General features: G+C 43.6%; 1 protein-coding gene across 1 annotated transcript in view; it reads left to right on the top strand.

Moving 5' to 3' along the window:
- The window catches only part of LOC123990387 (disks large-associated protein 1-like), a 195581-nt gene extending 171341 nt beyond the window's left edge, over positions 1-24240 (top strand). Inside the window, exons 6-7 of the mRNA XM_046290947.1 lie at positions 9724-9982; positions 24146-24240. Of these exons, the coding sequence (XP_046146903.1) occupies positions 9724-9982; positions 24146-24240 (354 nt within the window). The remainder of the gene's footprint in view (positions 1-9723; positions 9983-24145) is intronic.
- Positions 24241-24566: the final 326 nt, after the last annotated feature.

Below are 24566 nucleotides of genomic sequence, written 5' to 3'. Positions count from 1 at the left end.
AATTATTCTACAATGTTTTTGATTGTCTTATTGCCTATTGGTCTACATATTTCTTTATAGTAATTGAGTTCCCCATACTCTAAATAATCTATATGTTTCTAGATATGTGTTTGTGATGTCTTCACTATTATTCTACAATGTAGAAAATAGTCAAAAAACCCTTGAATAAGTAGGTGTGTCCAAACTGTTGCCTGGTAATGTATAAATATATATCCTATATTATTAAAAGTATTAAAAGTATTTCGACACCACTTCATATACGTGGATTTGGCTATTTCAGCCACTCCCATTGCCTACAGGTGTAGAAAATCGAGCACACAGCCATGCAATCTCCATAGACAAACATTGGCAGTAGAATGGCCTTTCACAGAGCTCTTCAGTTTTTTAACGTGGCCCCGTCAAGATCCTGCCCTGCTAGAGCTGCCCCGATCAACTGTAAATGCTGCTATTGTCAAGTGGAAACTCTAGGAGCGACAACAGCTCAGCCACAAGTGATAGGCTACACAAGCTGACAGAACTGGATCACTGAGTGCTGAAGCGCGTTACGCGTAAACATCGCCTGTCCTTGGCTGCAACACTCAATACCGAGTTCCAAACGGCCTCTGAAGCAACGTCAGCACCATAACCTTCGTTAGCACCATAACCTTCGTTAGCCGCACACATGCCTAAGATCACGAGGCGCAATGCCAAGCGTCGGCTGGAGTGTTGTTGGAGCAGTTGAACTCTGGATCAGTGGAAACACGTTCTCTGGAGTGCTGAATCACGCTTCACCATCTGGCAGTCTGATGGACAAATCTGGATTTGGCAGATGTCAGGAGAATGCTACCTGCCCAAATGCATAGTGCCAACTGTAATGTTTGGAAGTTTAAAAAGACAGGCAGAGTGGGCAGGGAACTTCTATTTATGAGCTCACCTTGACTGACAGCTCTTTGAAAGGCCTATGTCAACCAACTTGGAGGCAGTGAACAGTGTTGCAGTAATATCATCTCAAGTCAATTTGGCGATACACAAAGTCAACATTGAAATTGCATGAATCATGTCATTTTTGTGATACAGTACTTCTTATTTTCCTTTGATATTGTGGCGGTCCGCAAACAAATGTTATAGGAGCATGCCGCCACCTACTGTATTGGCTGTGCATCAGCCTACTATTCTGTAGTATTCTTTACACTGTGGAAAAAAATGGCCCTACCAACTAACCCTAAACCCATTAAAAACCTCACCACTATTACACCATTTTGGCCCTATCTGATTCTACACCAGGCCAGCAGTCTGGGAGGACGGGACACTATCGTTCAAAACACCTTGTAACTCTTCTGCAGTGAAATCTCATACACTCAAGTGCTTCTCTGCAGCTACCGCCACCACATCTATCCTTTGTGATTTATGTTCCATTCCTGTGGTTCAGGTGACAACCTTGGCCATGAACGCCAAAAATAATGAACTTTAATGAAGCACGTGTCATTCCTATCACTCTCTATTGGCCGCGACCTACTCACCCTGGACCAGTATGTGAGCGGAGCTGGAGCGGAGCGTGCCCAATTTGTTTGTTGCCCTGTTTCCAAATGTCCACATGGCTGGGAGAACCTACTCAAGTAAGTAAATACATTTAGAAAATGTAAGAAACCCCGATATGTATTATTTACTAGCTAGCTATGGTGCAGGCTAATTCAAATTAGTTGCTAACATAGCTAGCTAGCTGTCTAGCCAATTTTACATACTGTATAGATAGCTAGCGAAGTGAATTATATTTTACCTCTCAGTCCTGGTCCTGGGGATTCAAAGGGGTGCACATTTTGGGTTTTGCCTTCGCACCACACAGCTGGTTTAAATGATCAAGTCATCATCAAGCTTCAAGAGGTATTCATGTATTCATTTGTGACGTTATCCTTAATTAGATCCTGCTCTTGTCACATGCTACACATGCACACATATCTATCTATCCAAAGTTAGCATGATTTGTTATAAGGGATATTATACTTTAGTAATCCATAATGACCTGGTGATGTTAAAGTCGAATAATGACATTATCTTCTGTATTCCTACAGATAGCTTGTAACTGGAGATTCCTTCAAAACGATTGCCTACATTTACCGTGTAGGGCACTGCAAGGTTGGGTGACCAGGGCCACCTGGAACTGCCTCCTGGGAGAATTCTGGCGTGTGAAGGCTACCTGTGTCCTTCATAACTTCATGAGGATGGACACACAGTCCAGGAAGGAATCTGCAGCTCGCCACCATGTGCCAGAGGAGAGATCTGCTGCTCTGCAGGATGCTTCAAAGATGGGGGCCAACAATGTAGCATGGGAGGCAATCCATGTGCGGGAGATCTACCCCTCCTACTTCTTCAAAAAGGGTGCTGTTCCCTGGCAACACCATAGACTACATAATGCACAACAAAATGCTATTATAAGATCCATCCATTGTAATAAGTTGTTGTAATAAGAGTATTCTTCTATTTACTAAGCTATGTCTACTGCAGTTATAACATTCCCAGTTTCTCTTTTTATTTCTTCTTCTCGGGTGAGGGTGCTGTTCAGGTAGGGTTGATGTCTGTACAAAAATAAAACCGTCTCTTTTAAGTCACTCATATTGAACAAATTCAGAACAATTACACCCAACCCCCCACATCAAACGTGATCACGAAACGCAGGTTAAAATATCAAAAACAAACTCTGAACCAATGACATTAATTTGGGGACAGGTCGAAAATCATTAAACATGTATGGCAATTTAGCTAGTTAGCTTGCACTTGCTAGCTAAGGTTAATTTGAACGATTTAGCTAGCTTGCTGTTGCTAGCTAATTTGTCCTGGGATATAAACATTGAGTTGTTATTTTACCTGAAATGGACAAAAACCTCTACTCCGACAATTAATACACACATTAAACGGCCAACCGAATCGTTTCTAGTCATCTCTCCTCCTGCCAGGCTTTTTCATCATTTAAATTATATGGTGTGATCGCATGTAAACTTTCATTGTATTACCATTACCACTTTCAGTCACCCACGTGGGTATAACCAATGAGGAGATGGCACGTGAGTACCTGCTTCTATAAACCAATGAGGAGATGGGAGAGGCAGACCTTTCAGCTCGATCTGCGTCAGAAATAGGAATGAGTTCTATTTTAGCCCTTGGCGTCGCAGACGCTCGATGGCGCACGCGAGAAGTGTGGGTGCAATAATTGAATAACATGGATTTCTACATTTATTTTGTGACTCTCGCGCACGGGACGTGTCCGGTCTGGTCAGCATGTTAGACCCATTGGATTGTGTTGTGCAGTAAGCAGGCTCAGGTGTATAACTGTGGCTCCTTCCACCTTCAATAAGTAGGCAAGAGGACCAACCATGGAGAATAGTGAGACACTCCATTATTTATATAATTACGTGACAGTTGAAGTCAGAAGTTTACATACGCTTTAGCCAAATACATTTAAACTCAGTTTTTCCACAATTCCTGACATTTAATCCTATAAAAAATTCCCTGTCTTAGGTCAGTTAGGATCATCACTTTATTTAAAGAATGTGAAATGTCAGAATAATAGCAGAAAGAATGATTTATTCAGCTTTTATTTATTTAATCACATTCCCAGTGGGTCAGAAGTTTACATACACTCAATTTGCATTTGTAGCATTGCCTTTAAATTGTTTAACGTTCCGGGTATTCTTCCACAAGCTTCCCACAATAAGTTAGGTGAATTTTGACCCATTCCTCCTGACAGAGCTGGTGTAACTGAGTCAGGTTTGTAGGCCTCCTTGCTTGCACACGCTTTTTCAGTTCTGCACACACATTTTCTATGGGATTGAGGTCAGGGCCCTTAGCCACTGCGCCACCCGGGAGGCCCCCTGGGTTTTTATTTATTTTGACTACTTTCTACATTGTAGAATAATAGTGAAGACATCAAAAGTATGAAATGGGATCATATGTGTAACCCAAAAAGTGTTAAACAAATCAAAGTATATTTTAGATTTTAAATTCTTCAAAGTAGACACCCTTTGCCTTGATGACAGCTTTGCACACTCTTGGCATTCTCTCAACCAGCTTCATGAGGTAGTCACCTGGAACGCATTTTAATTAACAGGTTGCCTTGTTAAAAGATCATTTGTGGAATTTGGTACACAGAAGATAGCCCTGTTGTCATGCTATGACCTTAGAGATCCCTGTTTATTCTCTATATTTTGGTTAGGTCAGAGTGTGACTAGGGTGGGTACTCTATTTTTTGTATAGCTATGTTTTCTTTGTTGACCAAGTATGGTTCCCATTCAGAGGCAGCTGTCTATCGTTGTCTCTAGATGGGGATCATACTTAGGCAGCCCTTTATCCCACCTTCAGTTGTGGGATCTTGTCTTGATTGGTTGCATGTATTTTTGCATGACGAAGCTTTTCGTTCGTTGTAGTGTTTATTTTTTTTTTTGCTGGTTCACATATTAATAAAATATGATGAACTTCAATCACGCTGCGCCTTGGTCTACCCTTAACGACGAACATTACAGAAGATCCCACCACCAACAGACCAAGCAGGGTGGTCAGGAGGACTGGACCTGGGAGGAAATCCTGGAGGGAGCAGGACCCTGGAAAAAGGCCGGGGAGTATCGCCGTCCGAAGGAGAAGATAGAGGCAGCGAAAGCTTTTGGGGGGGGGACACTGGGAGATTGGCAGAGTCAGGGTTCAGACCTGAGCCAACTCCCCGTGCTTACCGTGGGTGACCGGTCAAGCACCGTGTTATCCGGTTCTGCGCACCATGCCTTCAGTGCGCATCCACAGCCCGGTGCGCTCTGTACAAGCTCCCCGCAGTTGCCGTGCTAGAGTGGGCATTCATCCAGGACCGATTGTGCTGGCTCAGCGCTCCTGGCCTCCGGTGCGTCTCTTCGGTCCAGGATATCCTGCGCCAGCTCAGTGCAGCCTGTTCCAGCTCCCCTCACTTGCCGTGCTACAGGGGGGATTCAGCCAGGACGTATTGTGGCAGCTTCCAGTACGTCTCCTCAGTCTGGTGAGACCTGTTCCGGCTCTACGTACGATGCCTCCAGTGATGATCCATGGTCCGAAGCCTCCAGTGATGATTCATGGCACGAAGCCTCCAGTGATAATCCATAATATAATAATATATGCCATTTAGCAGACGCTTTTATCCAAAGAGACTTACAGTCATGTGTGCATACATTCTACGTATGGGTGGTCCCGGGGATCGAACCCACTACCCTGGCGTTACAAGCGCCATGCTCTACCAACTGAGCTACAGAAGGACCACATCCATGGCCCGGAGCCTCCAGTGATGATCCATGGCACGGTGCCTCCAGTGATGATCAATGGCACGAAGCTTCCAGTGATGATCTATGGCCCGGAGCCTGTAGTGGTAATCCATGGCATGTAGCCTCCAGTGATTATCCATGGCACGAAGCCTCCAGTGATGATCCATGGCCCGGAGCCTCCAGTGATGATCCATGTTACGAAGCCTCCAGTGATGATCCATGGCACGAAGCCTCCAGTGATGATCCATGGCCCGGAGCCTCCAGTGATGATCCATGGCACGAAGCCTCCAGTGATGATCCATGGCACGAAGCCTCCAGTGATGATCCATGGCACGAAGCCTCAAGTGATGATCCATGGCCCGGAGCCTCCAGTGATGATCCATGGCCCGGAGCCTCCAGTGATAATCCATGGCCCGGAGCCTCCAGTGATGATCCATGGCACGAAACTTCCAGTGATGATCCATGGCCCGGAGCCTGTAGTGATGATCCATGGCAAGGAGCCTGCAGCGACGGTCCCCAGTCCGGAGACTCCAGTGACGGTCCCCTGTCCGGAGCCTCCAGCGATGGTCCCCAGTCCAGAGCCTCCAGCGGGGGTTCCAAGTACAGAGCCTCTTGCGACGATTTGCAGTCCGGAGCCTCCAGCGATGGTTCCCAGTTCAGAGTCTCCGGCGATGATCCACGGTCCGGTTCCTCCAGCAACGATTCACGGCCCGGAGTCTCTGGTGACGATCCACGGTCCGGTTCCACAGATGCAGAGGGATCAGCATAGGGAGCAGGGGCTACGTCCCGAACTGGAGCCGCCACAGAGAGTAGATGCCCACCCAGACCCTCCCCTATAGGTCAAGGTTTGCGGCCAGAGTCTGCACCTTTGGGGGGGGGGGGGTACTGTCATCACACCCTGACCTTAGAGATCCCTGTTTATTCTCTATATTTTGGTTAGGTCAGGGTGTGACTAGGGTGGGTAACCTAGTTTTTGTACATCTATATTTTATTTTTCTTTGTTGGCCTAGTATGGTTCCCAATCCGAGGCAGCTGTCTATTGTTGACTCTGATTGGGGATCATACTTAGGCAGACCATTTTTCGACCTTCAGTTGTGGGATCTTGTCTTTGTTTTGTTGCATGTATTTTTGCACGACAAAGCTTTTAGTTCATTGTAATGTTTATTGTTGTTTTTGTTGGTTCACATTTCAATGAAATATGATGAACTTCAATCAAGCGGCGCCTTGGTCTACACTTAACGACGAACTTTACACCTGTTTGGTAAAATACCAAGTCCATATTATGCCAAGAACCACTCAAATAAGAAAACACAAATGACATTCCAGCATTACTTTAAGACATGAACGTCAGTCAATATGGAAAATGTCAAGAACTTTTCAAGTTTCTTCAAGTGCTGTCACAAAAACGATCAAGCACCATGATGAAACTGGCTCTCACGAGGACCACCACGGGAAATGAAGACTCAGAGTTACCTTTGCTGCAGAGGATAAGTTCATTAGAGTTACCAAACTCAGAAATCACAGCCCAAATAAATGATTCACAGAGGTCAAGTAACAGTCACATCTCAACATCAACTGTTCAGAGGAAACTGCATGAATCGGGCCTTCATGGTCGAATTGATGCAAGGAAACCACTACTAAAGAACACCATAAGAAGAAGAGACTTGCTTGGGCCAAGAAACACAAGCAATGGACATTAGACCGGTGGAAATCTGTCCTTTGGTCTGATGAGTTCGAATTTGAGAGTTTTGGTTCCAACCGCCGTGTCTTTGTAAAACGTAGAGTAGGTGAACGGAGGATCTCCGTATGTGTGGTTCCCACCGTGATGCATAGAGGAGGAGGAGGTGTGATGGTGTGAGGGTGCTCTGCGGTTACACTGTCAGTGATTTATTTAGAATTCAAAGCACACTTAACCAGCATGGCATCCACAGCATTCTGCAGCGATATCCCATCTGATTTGCGCATAGTGGGACTATCATTTGTTTTTCAACAGGACAATGTCCCAAAACACCTCCAGGCTGTGTAAGGGCTATTGAACAAGAATACATTTCTTTATGTCACATGGCTACTGCGTCTGCCATATAGCTTTTGATGTACAGAAGGAGGGTAATCTTAATCTTTTATCCAAATATTTTGTATAAAGATAATCATTATATTGTCAGATTATAGGAGTAACTCTGGTTGGAGTCAGTTGGAGGGCCGAGACACACTGCCTTCATATCGTAGGCCTGGAGTAGCAAACAACTAATAATAGCCACACCATACCAAACCTTCACAAACGTTTATAAACTTTTTTAGGGAAATATCAAAAGTATGTCAAGCCATTGTTTATAGGGAAAATATGAGCAGAAGAGCTAATGTAAACCAGGAGAAAAACACACTGCCCTCCGCTGTGCCACACCAAAAAAGCACACAATCCTCCCTATTTTGGGGTTTTAGTCTTGGTTTCTGTATAGCACTTGGTGACAATGGCTGATGTAAAAAGGGCTTTATAAATACATTTGATTGATTGATTGACCACCCCTTCCCCAAGTGAATTTTGATCTGTCAATTACAGACTTTAATGACTATGATAGGAGAAACTGAGGTTGGATCAACAACATTGTAGTTGTTGCACAATACTAACTTAATTGGCAGAGTGAAAAGAAAGAATATTGTACAGAATAAAAATATTCCAAAACATCAACCTGTTTGCATCAAAGCACTAAATTCATACTGCAAACAATGTGGCAAAGCAATTCACTTTTTGTGCTGAATAAAACATGTAATGTTTGGAGCAAATCCAGTAGATCAAATTACTGAGTACCACTCTCCATATTTTCAAGCATAGTGGTGGCTGCATCATGTTATGGGTATGCTTGTCGCAGACAAGGACTAGGGAGTTATTTTAAATACAAATAAATGAAATATAGCTAAGCACAGGCAGAGTCCTAGAGAAAAACCTGGTTCAGTCTGCTTTCCAACAGACACTGGAAGACACAATGACCTTTCAGCAGGACAATAACCTAAAACACAAGGCCAAATCTACCCTGGAGTTGCTTACCAAGACGACAGTGAATGTTCCTCAGTGGTCAAATTACAGATTTGACTGAAATCTACTTTGACTTAAATCTATTACAAGACCTGAAAATGGTTGTCTAAGAATGATCAACCATATTGACAGAGCTTGAATAATTTTTAAAATAAATGGGCAAATGTTGCACAATCCAGGTGTGGAAAGCTCTTAGAGACTTCCCCAGGAATAGAGCTGTAATCACTGCCAAAAGGGGCTTCTACCAACTATTGACGAAGCGTTGTGAATACTTCAGTGAATGAGATATTTCTGTGTTTCATTTTCAATACATTTGCCAAAGAATCTAAAAACATGTTTTCACTTTGTCATTACGGGCATATTGTGTGTAGATTGGTGAGAATAATATATATTTAATTAAGTTAGAATTTAGGCTGTGAAACAACAGAATGTGGAATCAGTCAAGGGGTATGAATACTTTCTGCAGGCACTGTATGTGTAGGTAGCACATTTTATATTTTTAATACTGTATATCATAAACTGTTTCTACATATTGACTATTGAATTGGACACTCCAAACCATATTTTGACATTGGGCTACTAAAGGTTATTGTCAACAGGAAGCAGGGACAGCATAATTTTCAACTTATATTTTAGAAATATAAATGGAACTTTCAACATTAATTTCCAATAGTATTCTTCTTTATCAGGTAAAAACTGCTGAATCAGTCCAAAAACATGCTGTGATTGATAACATGATTTTTATTCATTTAACTAGGAAAGTCAGTTGATAACAAATTCGTATTTACAATGACAGCCTAGAAACAGTGGGTTAACTGCCTTGTTCAAGGGCAGAACGACAGCATTCTTACCTTGTCAGCTCAGGGATTTGATCTAGCAACCTTTCAGTTACTGGCCCAACACTAACCACTAGGCTACCTGCCACCCATATCAGAAACCATGAAAACAGATTTGGCTTGACGACACATAACCCTCTTTGCTCCTCTTTCCTCCTCTTTCCATGCAAGTATATTAGGCTAGAATAGCAGTCCACCTTAGACACTTTGTGTTTCTGTTGTGGACTATGAAGACACGTGCCTGGTCCCAATACAACCACTACACACCCTTTCCATTAGGTTAGTTCTACAATGTTATGGTACTCATTTCAACTAGTCGTGAGTCTTCCCTCCTGTAGACATGTGTATTGCCAACACACTCCTGTAGCACTGCACTCGGACGGCCCGTGAACTTTTACCCCACAACTTCCCTCCCCTCTGCACTGCATACTTTCCTTTTGGATTGATTTCAAGTGTCCTTGTGCCTTTTTGATTCCTCAAAATCACTGGATATACTTTAAACCCTTGTGTACATGGCTCCAGTCCGGTGATGTTGACCTAGGTTTTTCTAACCTGTTTGACCTTTGCCCCCCCCCCCCCCCCCCGCGTGCGATGTCGCCCCCTGCAGGTGAGCGAGGTGGAGGTGAACGGACAGATTGAGGCAGTGTGTGAGTCTGTTTTCAGTGAGATGGAGTCTCAAGCGGTGGATGCTCTGGACCTCCCCATGTCAGGCTGCTTCCGCATGCGCAGTCACAGCTATGTCCGGGCCATCGAGAAGGGCTGCTCCCAAGATGAGGAGGACAGGGTCACCATGGTGGGGGGAAACATGAGGGCTATCTCAACCCCCCGGGCCACCACCACCGTCAGGACCATCCAGAGCAGCACAGGTCAGTCACAGACAAGCACACGCACACACACACACGCAATAAAACTACAACTTTAGCTACCCTGATTTTACCCTGACTTTACCCTGACTCTAAACTCTTAAAATACAGATGCAAGTTGGAACCAAAAAAGGTTCTTGAGTGCGATGCCATAGGGGAACCATTTTAGGGTCTCTCAAGAACCACGAATGGGATGGTTCTTTCCACCCATGACTGTATTTGCCAGCAACAGTGATATGGCTGTTGCATTTATTCATTTTCAGCCGAAAGCCCTTCACCATGTGAGTTCCTAAGTGAGCATGTTGTCATTCAAATTGAATTATTTAATACAATCACTCCTTTTTAGGGCCTGGTTTAGACACCACCGTACCTACATTGTCCATATGCGCATATGTAATGTCTACAATGTATTATACATGTATGTAATGCATTATGTACAGTATGCACTGCTACTGACTACTAATGTAAAGGGACAGTAATTGGATGAGCATTGCATGTGTTAATACACTGACAGATTAGTCCACACACTTTTAGAGTGCTATCCAGAACCTAAAATGGTTCTTTGGATTTCCCCATAGGAGAACCCTTTGAAGAACCATTTTTGGTTCCAGGAGGAACCCCTTTTGGATCCAGGTCGTTCCTGCTGATCAGGGTCTGTATGTGGACTCCTGGCCGGCCCTTATTTGAGCTCTCTGCCTCTCGTCCAGTAAAGCATTGAACTAGAACATTAGTGCATGGACTGCATGCAGTATTGATGTTGAGTGGTGTTGGCATTCCGAGTTAACTTTCTATTTTTGCCTCTCTATAAATTCCCCATCTTCTCTGACTTACATTGTAGCCATGCAGTGAGTCAGAGCCCGAGGGCATTCCTTTTTTCATGTTCCTCAGTGCTCTCTCCCTCCCCCCCTCTCACTCCCTCTCCCCCTGTTTAATTATCCCGATTAAAAGGCAGTTCTTTCTTTCTTCCACACAGCCAACAAGGTTACAGTCAGCTAATTAAAATATTTAGTGCAAATTGTACGGCAAAGCGTGTTCAGTCAAGTTGAAGGTGCTCCTCGTGGTTCAGAACAAACATTCATTTAGTGCCATTAACAATTCTGCTCCGTTGATTCCCGGAGTTACCCTACCAAGGCTGCGGAGGATAAGGATTTATTTGACCCTCCGTTCTATTGAAGCCAGTGGGAAGAGTACGATTTAAAGGGGATCCAGAGATTTGCCACCATCAAGTTTGTATAAAACAAACAGACAATCATAAAGCCGGCGAGGAGGAGGAGGCATTTCATGTGTGTGTTTCTTGTTTGGCTAATATTGATCTCTGTCGGCACACCCTAGCCTCTAGGTTATATCCCAAATTGTACCCTATTCCCCACATAGTGCACTACCTCTGACCAGAGCCCTATGGGCCATGGCCAAAAGTAGTGCACTATATATTATATGTGCCATTTGGGACATACAACTCTAGTCACAGAGGAAGAGGAAGCGAGGGGGGAAAGAGAATTCATCACATCAAGTGCTATTGGCAAGAACCCTACTGCTGGTGGGCCAGACGTCTGGGCTGGTCTGGGAGCAGGAGAAAGATAAAACATGATCAAGTGGAGATGTCCTCTTAAGACGCACGCTTACACACACACACACACACACACACACACACACACACACACACACACACACACACACACACACACACACACACACACACACACACACACACACACACACACACACACACACACGTGTGTGCACACACAAGCAGAGTGAGCGTACACACATACACCCTACTCCACACCGCACCCACACCTACACGCCTCTGACCCATATCTTAGGAGCTGCCTAGGAGTCGATCAATATTAATTTGCTGGGGATCTAAAGGTAATAGGTCCTGCCCTAGACAGACGGACCACATATAGTTGGTAGCTGGGGGCGGAGGGATGGCTATTGGCAGCAGCAACAGCTGTTAGCCATTTCATTCACATTAATTTAGGGGAGTCAGATTGAGACATGTGATCATGTGATAACTGGATATCTGAATCAGAGTGAGTCTGTAGAGCTTAATGAAAAAGAGGCGTAGTTTGTTATCGACAAGAGCCATTGGTTTTAGCTGTGCTCGGTGCTTTGAAGTGTGTTTGATTGGTTCTGTGATCGTCAACTTTGATTGGCTGCGTATCTCAGTCTGGGTGACCCCTGACCTTAATTCACTGCAGGGAATACTAGGTCGATCTCAGGTGATGATTACATTGAGAGAGAGAGAGAGAGAGAGAGAGAGAGAGAGAGAGAGAGAGAGAGAGAGAGAGAGAGAGAGAGAGAGAGAGAGAGAGGTGTCAGTCATAACATTATTAAGCATTAAATAGCCAGGCAGAGTACGGGATTGGCCGAGATTACTGTCATGATGCTGGCATTTTGTAATTCATCACATCCTCACATCTCTCCTCCTGAGTCCTCGCTAACGCTAATGAATTCGATGGCACGCACGCACACACACGTGCACATACACGCACAGGTTGCAGAGGGTGCCATGGTGTGAGGCAGCCCCTTGCACGTTCAGATATGATACATATAGTACCAGTCAAAAGTTTGGACAGATTTATTTAGACTATTTTCTACATTGTAGAATAATAGTGAAGACATCAAAACTATGAAATAACATATAGGGATGTAGTAACCAAAAAAGTGTTAAACAAATCAAAATATATTTAATATTTTAGATTCTTCAAAGAAGCCACCCTTTGTCTTGATGACAGCTTTGCATACTCTTGGCATTCTCTCAACCAGCTTCACCTGGAATGCTTCTCCAACAGTCTTGAAAGAGTTCCCACATATGCTGAGCACTTGTTGGCTGCTTTTCCTTCACTCTGTGGTCCAACTCATCCCAAACCAAGGTCATCTGATGTAGCACCCCATCACTCTCCTTGGTCAAATAGCCCTCACACAGTCTGGAGGTGTGTTGGGTCATTGTCCTAATGAAAAAGAAATGATAGTCCCACTAAGCGCAAACCAGATGGGATGGCGTATCGCTGAAGAGTGCTGTGGTAGCCATGCTGGTTAAGTATGTCGTGAATTCAAACTAAATCACCTCCTCCTCTATGCTGCACGTGGGAACCACACATGCAGAGATCATCTGCTCACCTACACTGTGTCACAAAGACACTGCTGTTGGAACCACAAATCTTTCCACCGGTCTGATGTCCATTGCTCGTGTTTCTTGGCCCAAGCAAGTCTCTTCTTATTATTGATGTCCTTTAGTAGTGGTTTTTCTTTTCAGCAATTCAACCACAAAGGCCTGGTTCACGCAGTCTCTGAACAGTTGATGTTGAGATGTGTCTGTTACTTGAACTCGTGAAGCATTTATTTGGGCTGCAATTTCTGAGGCTGGTAACTCTAATGAACTTATCCTCTGCAGCAGAAGTAACTCTGGGTCTTCCTTTCCTGTGACAGTCCTCGTGCGAGCCAGTTTCATCATAATGCTTGATGGTTTTTGCGACTGCACTTGAAGAAACTTTCAAAGTTCTTGAAATGTTCCTCATTGACTGACCTTCATGCCTTAAAGTAATGATGGACTGTCGTTTCTCTTTGCTTATTTGAGCTGCTCTTGCCATATCATGGACTTGGTATTTTACCAAATAGGACTATCTTCTGTATACCAACCCTACCTTGTCACAACACAACTGATTTGCTCAAACGCATTTAGGAGGAAATAAATTCCACAAATTAACTTTAAACAAGGCACACCTGTTAATTGAAGTGCATTCCAGGTGACTACCTCATGAAGCTGGTTGAGAGATTGCCAAGAGTGTACAAAGCTGTCATCATCAAGGCAAAGGGTGGCTACTTTGAATAATCTCAAATATAACGTATATTTAGACTTGTTTAACACTTTTTTGGTTACTACATGATTCCATATGTGTTATTTCATAGTTTTGATGTCTTCACTATCATTCTACGATGTAGAAAATAGTGAAAATAAAGAAAAACCCTTGAATGAGTAGGTGTGTCCAAACTTTTCACCGGTACTGTATGTGTAGACTTCACTCCCTACTGAATTAGAAGAATGGTAAAAGGTGTTCAAAAAGAAGCTGACCCATGTTCACATCGTGCTGTTGTCAGAACTCCTTCAGGCCGTAGAGTATAACATACAGGTCACCAATTATAGTGCATTCGTGAACGTTTTCAGACCCCTTGACTTTTTCCACATTCCAGCTTTAGTCTAAAATGGATTACAATGCTGTTGCTTTTCATCAATAAACACACAATGCCACATAATGGCAAAGCAAATACAGTTTTTATTTTATTTTAGCAAATATCGGAAATATCACATTTACATAAGTATTCATACCCTTTACTCAGTACTTTGTTGAAGCACCTTTGGCAGAGATTACAGCCTCAAGTCTTTTTGGGTATGACACTACAAGCTTGGCACACCTGTATTTGGGGAGATTCTCCCATTGTTCTCTGCAGATCCTCTCAAGCTCTGTCAGGTTGGAAGGGGAGAGTTGCTGGACAGATTTTTTCACGTCTTTCCAGAGATGTCAAGTCCGGGCTCTGACTGGGCCACTCAAGTACATTCAGAGACTTGTCCCGAAACCTCTCCTGTGTTATTTTGGCTGTGTGCTTAGGGTTGTTGTCCTGTTGGACGGTGAACCTTCGCACCAATCTGAGGTCCTGAGCAGTCTTTAGCGAGTTTTCATCAAGGATCTCTCTGTACTTTGCTCTGTTCATCTTTCCCTCGATCCTGACTAGTCTCCCTGTCCCCGACGCTGAAAAACATCCCCACAGCATGGTGCTGCCACCACCATGCTTCACCGTAGGGACAGTGCCAGGTTTCCTCCTGTGGCTTCTGAGTGCTGCAGAGATATTTGTCCTGGAAGGTTCTCCCATCTCCACAGAGAAACTCTGGAGCTCTGTCAGAGTGACCATCGGGCTCTTGGTCACCTCCCTGACCAAGGCAATTCTCTCCTGATTGCTCAGTTTAGCTGGGCGGCCAGCTCTAGGAAGAGTCTTGGTGGTTCTAAATTTCTTCCATTTAAGAATGATGGAGGCCACTGTGTTCTTGGGGACCATCAATGCTGCAGACATTTTTTGTACCCTTCCCCAGATCTGTGCCTTGATCTGTGCCTTCGACCTCGTTGCTTGGTTTTTTCTCTGACATGCACAGTCAACTGTGGCACCTTATATAGACAGATGTGTGCCTTTCCAAATCATGTCCAATCAACTGAATTTATCGCAGGTGGACTCCAATCAAGTTGTATAAACATCTTAAGGATGGTCAATGGAAACAGGATGCACCTCAATGTATTTCTATTTTTCATTTTTAATACATTGGCCAAAATAAAATAAAATAAACTGTTTTCGCTTTGTCATCATTGGGTATTGTGTCAAGATTGATGAGGATTTTTTTTAAATGTACTCCATTTTAGAATAAGTCCCTACCAAATTTACCATAAAATGAAAACTGTATTCTAACACAAGGAGTCTGTTCTGTTTCCACCAAAATATGTCAGTTAGAAGGGCAGCAGCCTAGGTTATATCACTTGTGGTGTCGCAAATGGCACCCTATTCCCTATATAGAGTGCACTGTTTCAGAGCCCTATGGGTGCCATTTGGGATGCAGAGGTGTCTCTCAATGTCATTCTGTTGAATTACAGGATTAGGTAGCAGGACAGTCTTTCTCCCTCAATCAGTCTTTTAGACAGAAGCAAACAGACACTCACATAGAGGCAAAATACAATTTATTTATCTCATGCTCCCTCTCTCTCTCACACTCTCTCGCTCTCTTCCTCTCATCCTGAGTGCTGTGAGCAGACAGTAAGCAAACATCACGTTGACATCACGTGCCTTTCAGCTGCTGAATGACAGGTTGGAAGAATTATTTTCCGGACGTCGAAAATCCATTTTATACGGACGTTGAAAATACATATTTGTTGGATTATTGTCAAATGTTTCTTCTGGAATTTGAAATCAGATGCATTTTAGGTGCTGAACGAAAGGTAAAAATACGTATTTTCCAGATGTTGAAAATGTAATTTACAGACATTGAAAATACACATTTTTTGGTCATTGATTTTATGGCCCAATTTCAACTGCTATACATGTTCAATTAAGTCGTTTTTGACACCTCTTAATATGAAAGAGGGGCCAACAAAATATGTATACATTCTCCTATCTATCACATGCACTTTATTTAACAACGTCAGAACCTTTCAAACTGGCAGCAATTATGTACAAACTTGCCTAACATGCTGAATAAACCAGCAAACCACTTCAACTACAGTAACATTCCGAGTAACAGTTACATTTTTTTTGTTTTCTTGCTATGACTGTGATATGTTGTTGTTTATCTACCTTAGTTGAATTAATTGACTGTAAGTCACTGTGGATAAGAGTGTCTGCTGAATGACCAAAATGTAAATGTTAAAAACAAACATTTGGGTATTATTCTAATGAGCTCCGCCCCCAAACAAGTACAAATGTATCCGGCGAAAGGTTCAGACCGACATCTGAACGAATCATAGACATCCAGGCTATGTTTCACAAGTTTGAACATCACAGTGCATTATGGCACAGTTTAGTACTGTGGAACACAGAAGACTACAGTACAATACAGTGTGGTATGGGACATAGTTTTATTCAGTAGTGTACAATACAGTATAGTTTAATTCAGCAGACCACAAGGAAGTAGAGTATCTTTCAGTAGAGGAGAGTACAGTAGAGCAGCGATTCTCAACTGGTGGGTTGCTACCCAAATTTGGGTAGCGGGAGGTTTTGAATGTGTCTCGGGTGTCTGAATAAAAAATATATATAATTATGAAGAAGTACTCCAGTCTGAACTTAAACAATTTAAACCAGGTTGAAAGTGTGTAGAAACTATAATGAACTTACATTTATAAATAATAGGGTATTTTTTTTAGTATTGACAATGAAAGAGGTGGGAATGTTGTTCCCTTGTCATATAATTGCTACATTTACTATCAGTATAGCATTAAAAATTGTTTTCCAGATTTTATTTTGCCCACTATTTTTCATGATGCAGAGACAACCTGGTTCAATTTGGTTCAAAACTAGTTGAGAACCACTTCAGTAGAGTACAGTAGAGTTTAATTCAGTAAAATAAAGTACAGTACTGTTCAGTAGAGTACAGAACATTACATGAAAGTTAGGTACAATACAGTACACTATACTTTACTTTACTTTTCTTTACTGTACTGTGTACTGTAATGTACTGCACTCTGCTGTGATCCAGTGTACTGTACTGTGCTGTTAACATAAATGCATATGATTGGCTCAGACTTGGATTGGACCAAAAACCAACGTCTGTGGACGTAGAAATCTAGACGGGTCTGGACCACACCAGAAAAAAACATGTCCAATGCTTATGTGGGAATAATGTTATTTTTGGAAGGTTATAGAAGGAAAAGAGCACCCACACATTTTATTTGCAGTAAATATCAGTTAATACAACATCCCTGAGCAGTCAGTTAAGTTTTGACCGTGACATGATGATGACCATGATGATGACCATGATGACCATAACACACATGCACATACAGTTTGCACACACTAAGGCTCAGCCACACAGAGACTCAAATTGTATATGCAGTCAAACATTTTTGCTGTTTGTCCGTCGATAGTCAAGTCGACTAAACTCAAGTCAGCTATTTTCGAACTAACGGCGTACAAAGACGGACAATTCATACACGGAAAATCCATGCGCCTGTCAATGGATGACCCCCATTTGAAAAACCGGTGGCTTGCACAAAATCTCTGTCATCAAAACAGAGGTTATGGACCATTCACTCTTTTTAATACCGTCTTCCTCCTCTGAGAATGATTCCAGAGGAAAACCATCCAGGAGAAGGAAGAGAAGCAGACGTAATGGAAACCTCTCACACACACAGACACAATGACATACACGAAACACACAGACTCACAGAAATATGGAACACAAAGCTTTGACATTTCATAAGCTGCCGGGAGGCATACCGAGGATGCATACCAAATTGCGTCCTATTCCTTTTATAGTGCACTACTTTTGACCAGGGCCGGTCAGTAATAGCAGGTATAGTTTCCTGCCTCACAAATACCAGCATATTTCCTATGTCGTGCACTGCTTTTGACCAGGGCCCATAGAGCTCTGGTCAAAAATGTGAATAGGGTGCCATTTGGGATGCAAACCTGGGATAAGAATGTTGGTCCTGACATCAGCTCCTTAATAAAGCTGTGGCGAATCTTCTCCTTAAGCTGCGGAAAATCCATACCAATCGGGTAATGTGAGGATGATCTAAACCGCGTTAAACCCCCGTCTCCTTCTACACTGGGTTGCCTCCAGTCAAATCTTACACCATGTACATCCTACATCCATCTTCACTGATCCCCTGAGTCCCAAATGGCACCCTATATCCTACATAGTGCACTACTTTTGACCAGAGCCCTATTAACCTTCTTCAAAAGTAGGGCACTGTATAAGGTATTGGGTGTCGTTTGGGACATAGTCCTGTTCTTCTGTGTAATCTGGTGATTTTCCTACTTTGTTTTTCTACTTTGCTACGGAGCCACAACAGTAATTTGAAGCGTAAAATTGCCCATTCTTTTACTGAGAGGTAATCAAAGCTTCTTCTGCATACAGGTCTAAAGTTAAGGAAATGTGCCACGGTGTATCCATCCGTCTGTATCTCTTTCTGTATCTCACTGTCCCCCTCCTTACTCTATCTACTGTTTACCTCTACCCCCCCCCTCTCTCTCTCTCTCTCTCTCTCTCTCTCTCTCTCTCACTGCTGTTTAATCCTCTCCTCTAATCTTCTGCTTTCCACCGTTAATTATCACCTCCCGTTTTCTCAGCAACCTCTGTTTTCCAGGCTGATACTGTGAGATTGTGTGGAACGAGCTGTAGGCCTCGGTTTCATCTCAAATGGCACCCTATTCCCTGTTAAGTGCACTATTTTTCAACAGGGCCCTGCTCAAAAGCATTGCACTATATGTGAAATAGGGTGCTATTTGGGACATACAGCCTGTGACTCATTCACACTGTTTTCCTCCACTGGTTCAATAAGAGAAACGTCTTGCTGATTTTTTTTTTATTGAACTACCATGGGATTCCTGTGGCCTTGAATTAGTCAGGGGCTCTATGCTGTAGAAAATGGTGAACAACTGAAAGACAGCTAGTTTGTGACATTTCATAGCCGGACAATGTTCAGAACTTTTAAATAAATGGTAGGTAGATTTTGTATAATTTCAGCCAGTAGGTCTAAAAGCGAGCAGGCGGTGCATGTACCGGTGTGCATGTACCAGTGTGCATGTGTCCCGTGTGTGCCGTGCATGTGGGCACTGCTTATGTTCTAACATGTCCACATTGGCACGATGTGGGCCCAATGCAGGTGAAGACATGTAGGCTGCCCACATTGGCCCCAATGCATGCCTCACATCAACTGAAATAAGCCCACCATTCTGGATCAGCTGATAAATATATATACACTGCTCAAAAAAATAAAGGGAGCACTAAAATAACACATCCTAGATCTGAATGAATAAAATATTCTTATTAAATACTATTTTCTTTACATAGTTGAATATGCTGACAACAAAATCACACAAATTATCAATGGAAATCAAATTTATCAACCCATGGAGGTCTGGATTTGGAGTCACACTCAAAATTAAAGTGGAAAACCACACTACAGGCTGATCCAACTTTGATGTAATGTCCTTAAAATAAGTCAAAATGAGGCTCAGTAGTGTGTGTGGCCTCCACATGCCTGTATGACCTCCCTACAATGCCTGGGCATGCTCCTGATGAGGTGACGGATGGTCTCCTGAGGGATCTCCTCCCAGACCTGGACTAAAGCATCCACCAACTCCTGGACAGTCTGTGGTGCAACGTGGCGTTGGTGGATGGAGCGAGACATGATGTCCCAGATGTGCTCAATTGGATTCAGGTCAGGGGAGCAGGCGGGTCAGTCCATAGCATCAATGCCTTCCTCTTGCAGGAACTGCTGACACACTCCAGCCACATGAGGTCTAGTATTGTCTTGCATTAGGAGGAACCCAGGGCCAACCGCACCAGCATATGGTCTCACAAGGGGTCTGAGGATCTCATCTCGGTACCTAATGGCAGTCAGGCTACCTCTGGCTTTCATCTGTGAAGAACACAGGGCGCCAGTGGCGAATTTGCCGATCTTGGTGTTCTCTGGCAAATGCCAAACGTCCTGCACGGTGTTGGGCTGTAAGCACAACCCCCACCTGTGGACGTCGGGCCCTCATACCACCCTCATGGAGTCTGTTTCTGACCGTTTGAGCAGACACATGCATATTTGTGGCCTGCTGGAGGTCATTTTGCAGGGCTCTGGCAGTGCTTCTCCTGCTCCTCCTTGCACAAAGGTGGAGGTAGCGGTCCTGCTGCTGGGTTGTTGCCCTCCTACGGCCTCCTCCACGTGGCCTGTCTCCTGGTAGCGCCTCCATGCTCTGGACACTACGCAGACAGACACAGCAAACCTTCTTGCCACAGCTCGCATTGATGTGCCATCCTGGCTGAGCTGCACTACCTGAGCCACTTGTGTGGGTTGTAGACTCCGTCTCATGCTACCACTAGAGTGAAAGCACTGCCAGCATTCAAAAGTGACCAAAACAGCCAGGAAGCATAGGAACTGAGAAGTGGTCTGTGGTCACCACCTGCAGAACCACTCCTTTATCGGGGGGTGTCTTGTTAATTGCCTATAATTTCCACCTGTTGTCTATTCCATTTGCACAACAGCATGTGACATTTATTGTCAATCAGTGTTGCTTCCTAAGTGGACAGTTTGATTTCCCAGTAGTGTGATTGACTTGGAGTTACATTGTGTTGTTTAAGTTTTCCCTTTATTTTTTGAGCAGTGTATATATATTTTATATATCATAGGTATACTTTAACTATGACAGACAAAATGAGAGAAAAAAAAATTGTCTGTCATAGTTGAAGTGTACCTATGATGAAAATTACAGGCCTCTCTCATCTTTTTAAGTGGGAGAACTTGCACAATTGGTGGCTGACTAAATACTTTTTTGGACATATATTTACTATTTTTAAGCTAAATGTTCAGGGCCATACAATTCATCCATTGTTCAGTATACAGTCTACAATGCACTGCACTACAGTATCCATTCTCAGACTTTCTCCTTTCCACCTTCAACAACCTGTTTGCTCTCTGAACTGGCTTATATTGGTTGTGTCACATCATTTGAAACAGGTTAAATCAATTTTGAGTGGTTGTGTTCAATCAGTGTTCAATCAATGGCATATGTTCTCCATTTGTATTTGATTGTTGCCACTTGTGTTTACCAGTATGGATGACATGTGCATTAGAGTGCAGAATGTGTTTTGAGAATGAGAATGTGTTTAGAGTTTTGCTGAAAAATCGAAGTGAGATCTGCAAGTGGTGTTTTATCATGTGAAATGGTTTAAGGTATTGACAACAGACTGCATAATTATCTAAATGAGTCCAGGCAACTGATAACTTTTTCAGCCAATGGGTTTTAGTGTTTTAGCAATTGAGAAAAACTGTAACAGTACTGAGTGCTCAATAGATTTTGACTGGTTGCAGGTTCATATCAACAAAGAACAAGAATTACAGTATCACAGAGACAAAGGACACATTTGTGAGATGCAGGTTACAGTACTGTAAAAATAGGGTCACACGGAGGAAGGAGAACAGAAAACAAAATCACAAAGAGCAAAGCAGAGTAGTCATTTCTGATCAATTTTGAGCTACTATGACAGAACATGTTTTCGTTAATCAAAAGACAATGACGGAATTGAATGTTTTGAACAATGTGTTTTCTATTTTTCGGTGTATTGTTTACTGACTGTTTGAGAGTGTATATCATTTTCATCACTTTGTTTATGATTTGAGAGCAGAGTTTGATTTTGAACACAGGTAAAACTGTTTTGAGGCGAATGTTTCATTTTGCAAGAGGAGTCAGAGGTTATGTAAATAGTGCTTGAAGATGAGGTTTTGTGTTTAATGTTTTCAGGAAATGGAGCAAGGTTTCAGAAATGGTGTTTTAGCAATTGAGAAAAACTGTAATATCCATTTAGAGTGAACATTATGATGAGTCATGTGTAAGATCAGTTGATATAACTATGAGACTTTTTTGCCAATAGAGTTGAGAAAAAAAACGCTTTTAATCTGATATGCTGTATGAACATGGAGCTAGGCATTTAAAGCTTCAAAATATCCTTTTAGAGTGCATGTTCTGTCTGAAAGAATATTCTTCCGAAATAATTGGCTTAATAGTTCTGAACCTTCATTGGTCTGAATCGTTTCAGCAATTGCTGTCTTGTATTATTTTTTAACTTAACAACATTAACTGCAAAATTTCAAACCACGTCCCCAAAATGTTGAATAAGCCCTTGCTTCTACATTGTGATGTAGCTGTGATTGGTGTGGGCTAGCCCATTCTGGGCTTGGTGTGGGCTAGCCCGTGCAGGGCTTGGTATGGGCTAGCTCATGTTGGGCTTGGTGTGGGCTAGCCATGTTGGGCTTGGTGTGGGCTAGCTCATGTTGGGCTTGGTGTGGGCTAGCCATGTTGGGCCTGGTGTAGGCTAGCCATGTTGGGCTTGGTGTGGGCTAGCTCATGTTGGGCTTGGTGTGGGCTAGCTCATGTTGGGCTTGGTGTGGGCTAGCCATGTTGGGCTTGGTGTGGGCTAGCTCATGTTGGGCTTGGTGTGGGCTAGCCATGTTGGGCTTGGTGTGGGCTAGCCATGTTGGGCTTGGTGTGGGCTAGCCATGTTGGGTTTGGTGTGGGCTGGCCTGTGTTGGGCTGGCGTGGGCTAGGTGTGGGCTGGTCCATGTTGGGCTGGTGTGGGCTGTCCCGTGTTGGTCTGGTGTGGGCCAGGCTGTGTTGGTCTGGTGTAGGCTAGCCCATGTTAAGCTGATGTGGGATTGGTGTGGGCTAGCCCATGTTGGGCTGCTGCGGGCTAGCCCATGTTGGGCTGCTGTTGGGCTGCTGCGGGCTAGCCTGAGTTGGGCTGCTGCAGGCTAGCCCCACATTGGGCCAATGTGGTCATGTTGCTGGGGACATTCTGTCTTCTGTTTGTTTGGATTGATAGAACTGTCGTGCTCTAGATGGCACGGTAGAATTAACTTGACAATGGAGACGGAAGCACTATTACTTTGAGCTTTATATCTGAAGCATGGTAAGAATTAACACTGTGCATGCAGGCACACTTCAAACTGCAAGGCCGCTCATTTACATATCCCCTTGAACTTCAAGGGGAATTCTTATTTACAGTAGCAGCCTACTCCGGCCAAACCGGTCAACGCTGGGCCAATTGGGCACCGCCCTATTGGACTCCCAATCACAGCCAGTTGTGATACAGCCTGGAATCGAACCAGGGTCTGTAGTGAAGCCTTTAGCAATAAGCTGCAGTGCCTTAGACTGCTGTGCCCTCAAGAGCCCAAGAGTGATAGTGATTGGCTGTTAAACACAGGGGAGTTATGGAGCATCATTAATTCCATATATTACATACCCCCTCTTAGCTAGAGCTTACAAGTAGACATAACTTTTTAACAATACATGTATTTTTTTTTAACAAGAACATAGTATTTTTAATACTGCTGTAGAGTCAAAGGTAGCTGCTGGTGCTCTAGTTTCACTTACAATACCAGGCTTCACCTCTGACTCACTCTAGCACATAGTCCTGTAGCCTCGCTGGTAGTTCAGTACACCTACCTACTCTGGTGCACTGACTGGTGTGAGTCTCTATGACAGAGGGTTTTAGTCCTCTGTCATTTGTCATGTTCTGTCTGTGTTCATTTGTGTCTCTTTGTGTCGCCTCGTCGACCTCCTGGTCTGAATCAGAGTCGGTGATTGTGACCTCTTCATTGTCCCTGTACCTGGCAGTTCTGTCAGGTCTGAGATGCTTTCTGTTTCTGCGGTAGCGAGCTCCTGAGGGCGTGATGATATCGTACGATCTTGGTTCATCTCCAATTCTCACCACTGTTGCTGGCTGCCATCCTCTCCATTTCTCTTTCCCTCCCGAAATGAAAGAAAAGGTGACAACTCTTTGTCATTGCTTGTCTTCCGCTGCAGCTGTCTGCGTTTCAAGCCATGCTGGACATTTTTTTGGGAGTCACCTGCTTTACTTGTAGGTAGGTTGGAGTGTAGGACACGTCCTGTGACAGGTGTGCTTCTCGGGTTCAGGGGAGCGGCGCGAGGGTCAACACCTGTCTGTTCTGTCGACTTGGAGTATGTTCATCGCTGACGGAATGGTCCTCTCAGCCATTCCGTTTGACTGAGGAAACCCTGGACTGGAATGAATGATTTAGAAGCCCCACTCTTTTGCAAACTGAGCCGTCTCAGCACTTGCCAAGGGTAAATGATCTGCCATCAGTTCAGCTGCAATACCACGTCTAGCAAACACAGCTCTAAACTTTGCTCTGACGGTTCCTGATGTCCTGTCCGACAGCCTCAGCACCTCTGGATATTTGGAGTAGTGGTCCACTATCAGAAATAATGAGCGTCCTTGGAACTCATAGATATCAGCTCCGTTTTTTTTGTTGCCATGGAGTGTGTGTGGTAGGTGTGGTTCCTTTTGGTTGCTGGGCAGTTTTTCTTGACAGGA

This window comes from Oncorhynchus gorbuscha, linkage group LG12 (assembly GCF_021184085.1).
Source record: "Oncorhynchus gorbuscha isolate QuinsamMale2020 ecotype Even-year linkage group LG12, OgorEven_v1.0, whole genome shotgun sequence".
Lineage (NCBI taxonomy): Eukaryota > Metazoa > Chordata > Actinopteri > Salmoniformes > Salmonidae > Oncorhynchus > Oncorhynchus gorbuscha.
Note: the sequence above shows the minus strand (reverse complement) of the source record. Positions and strands in the feature narration are given on the sequence as shown.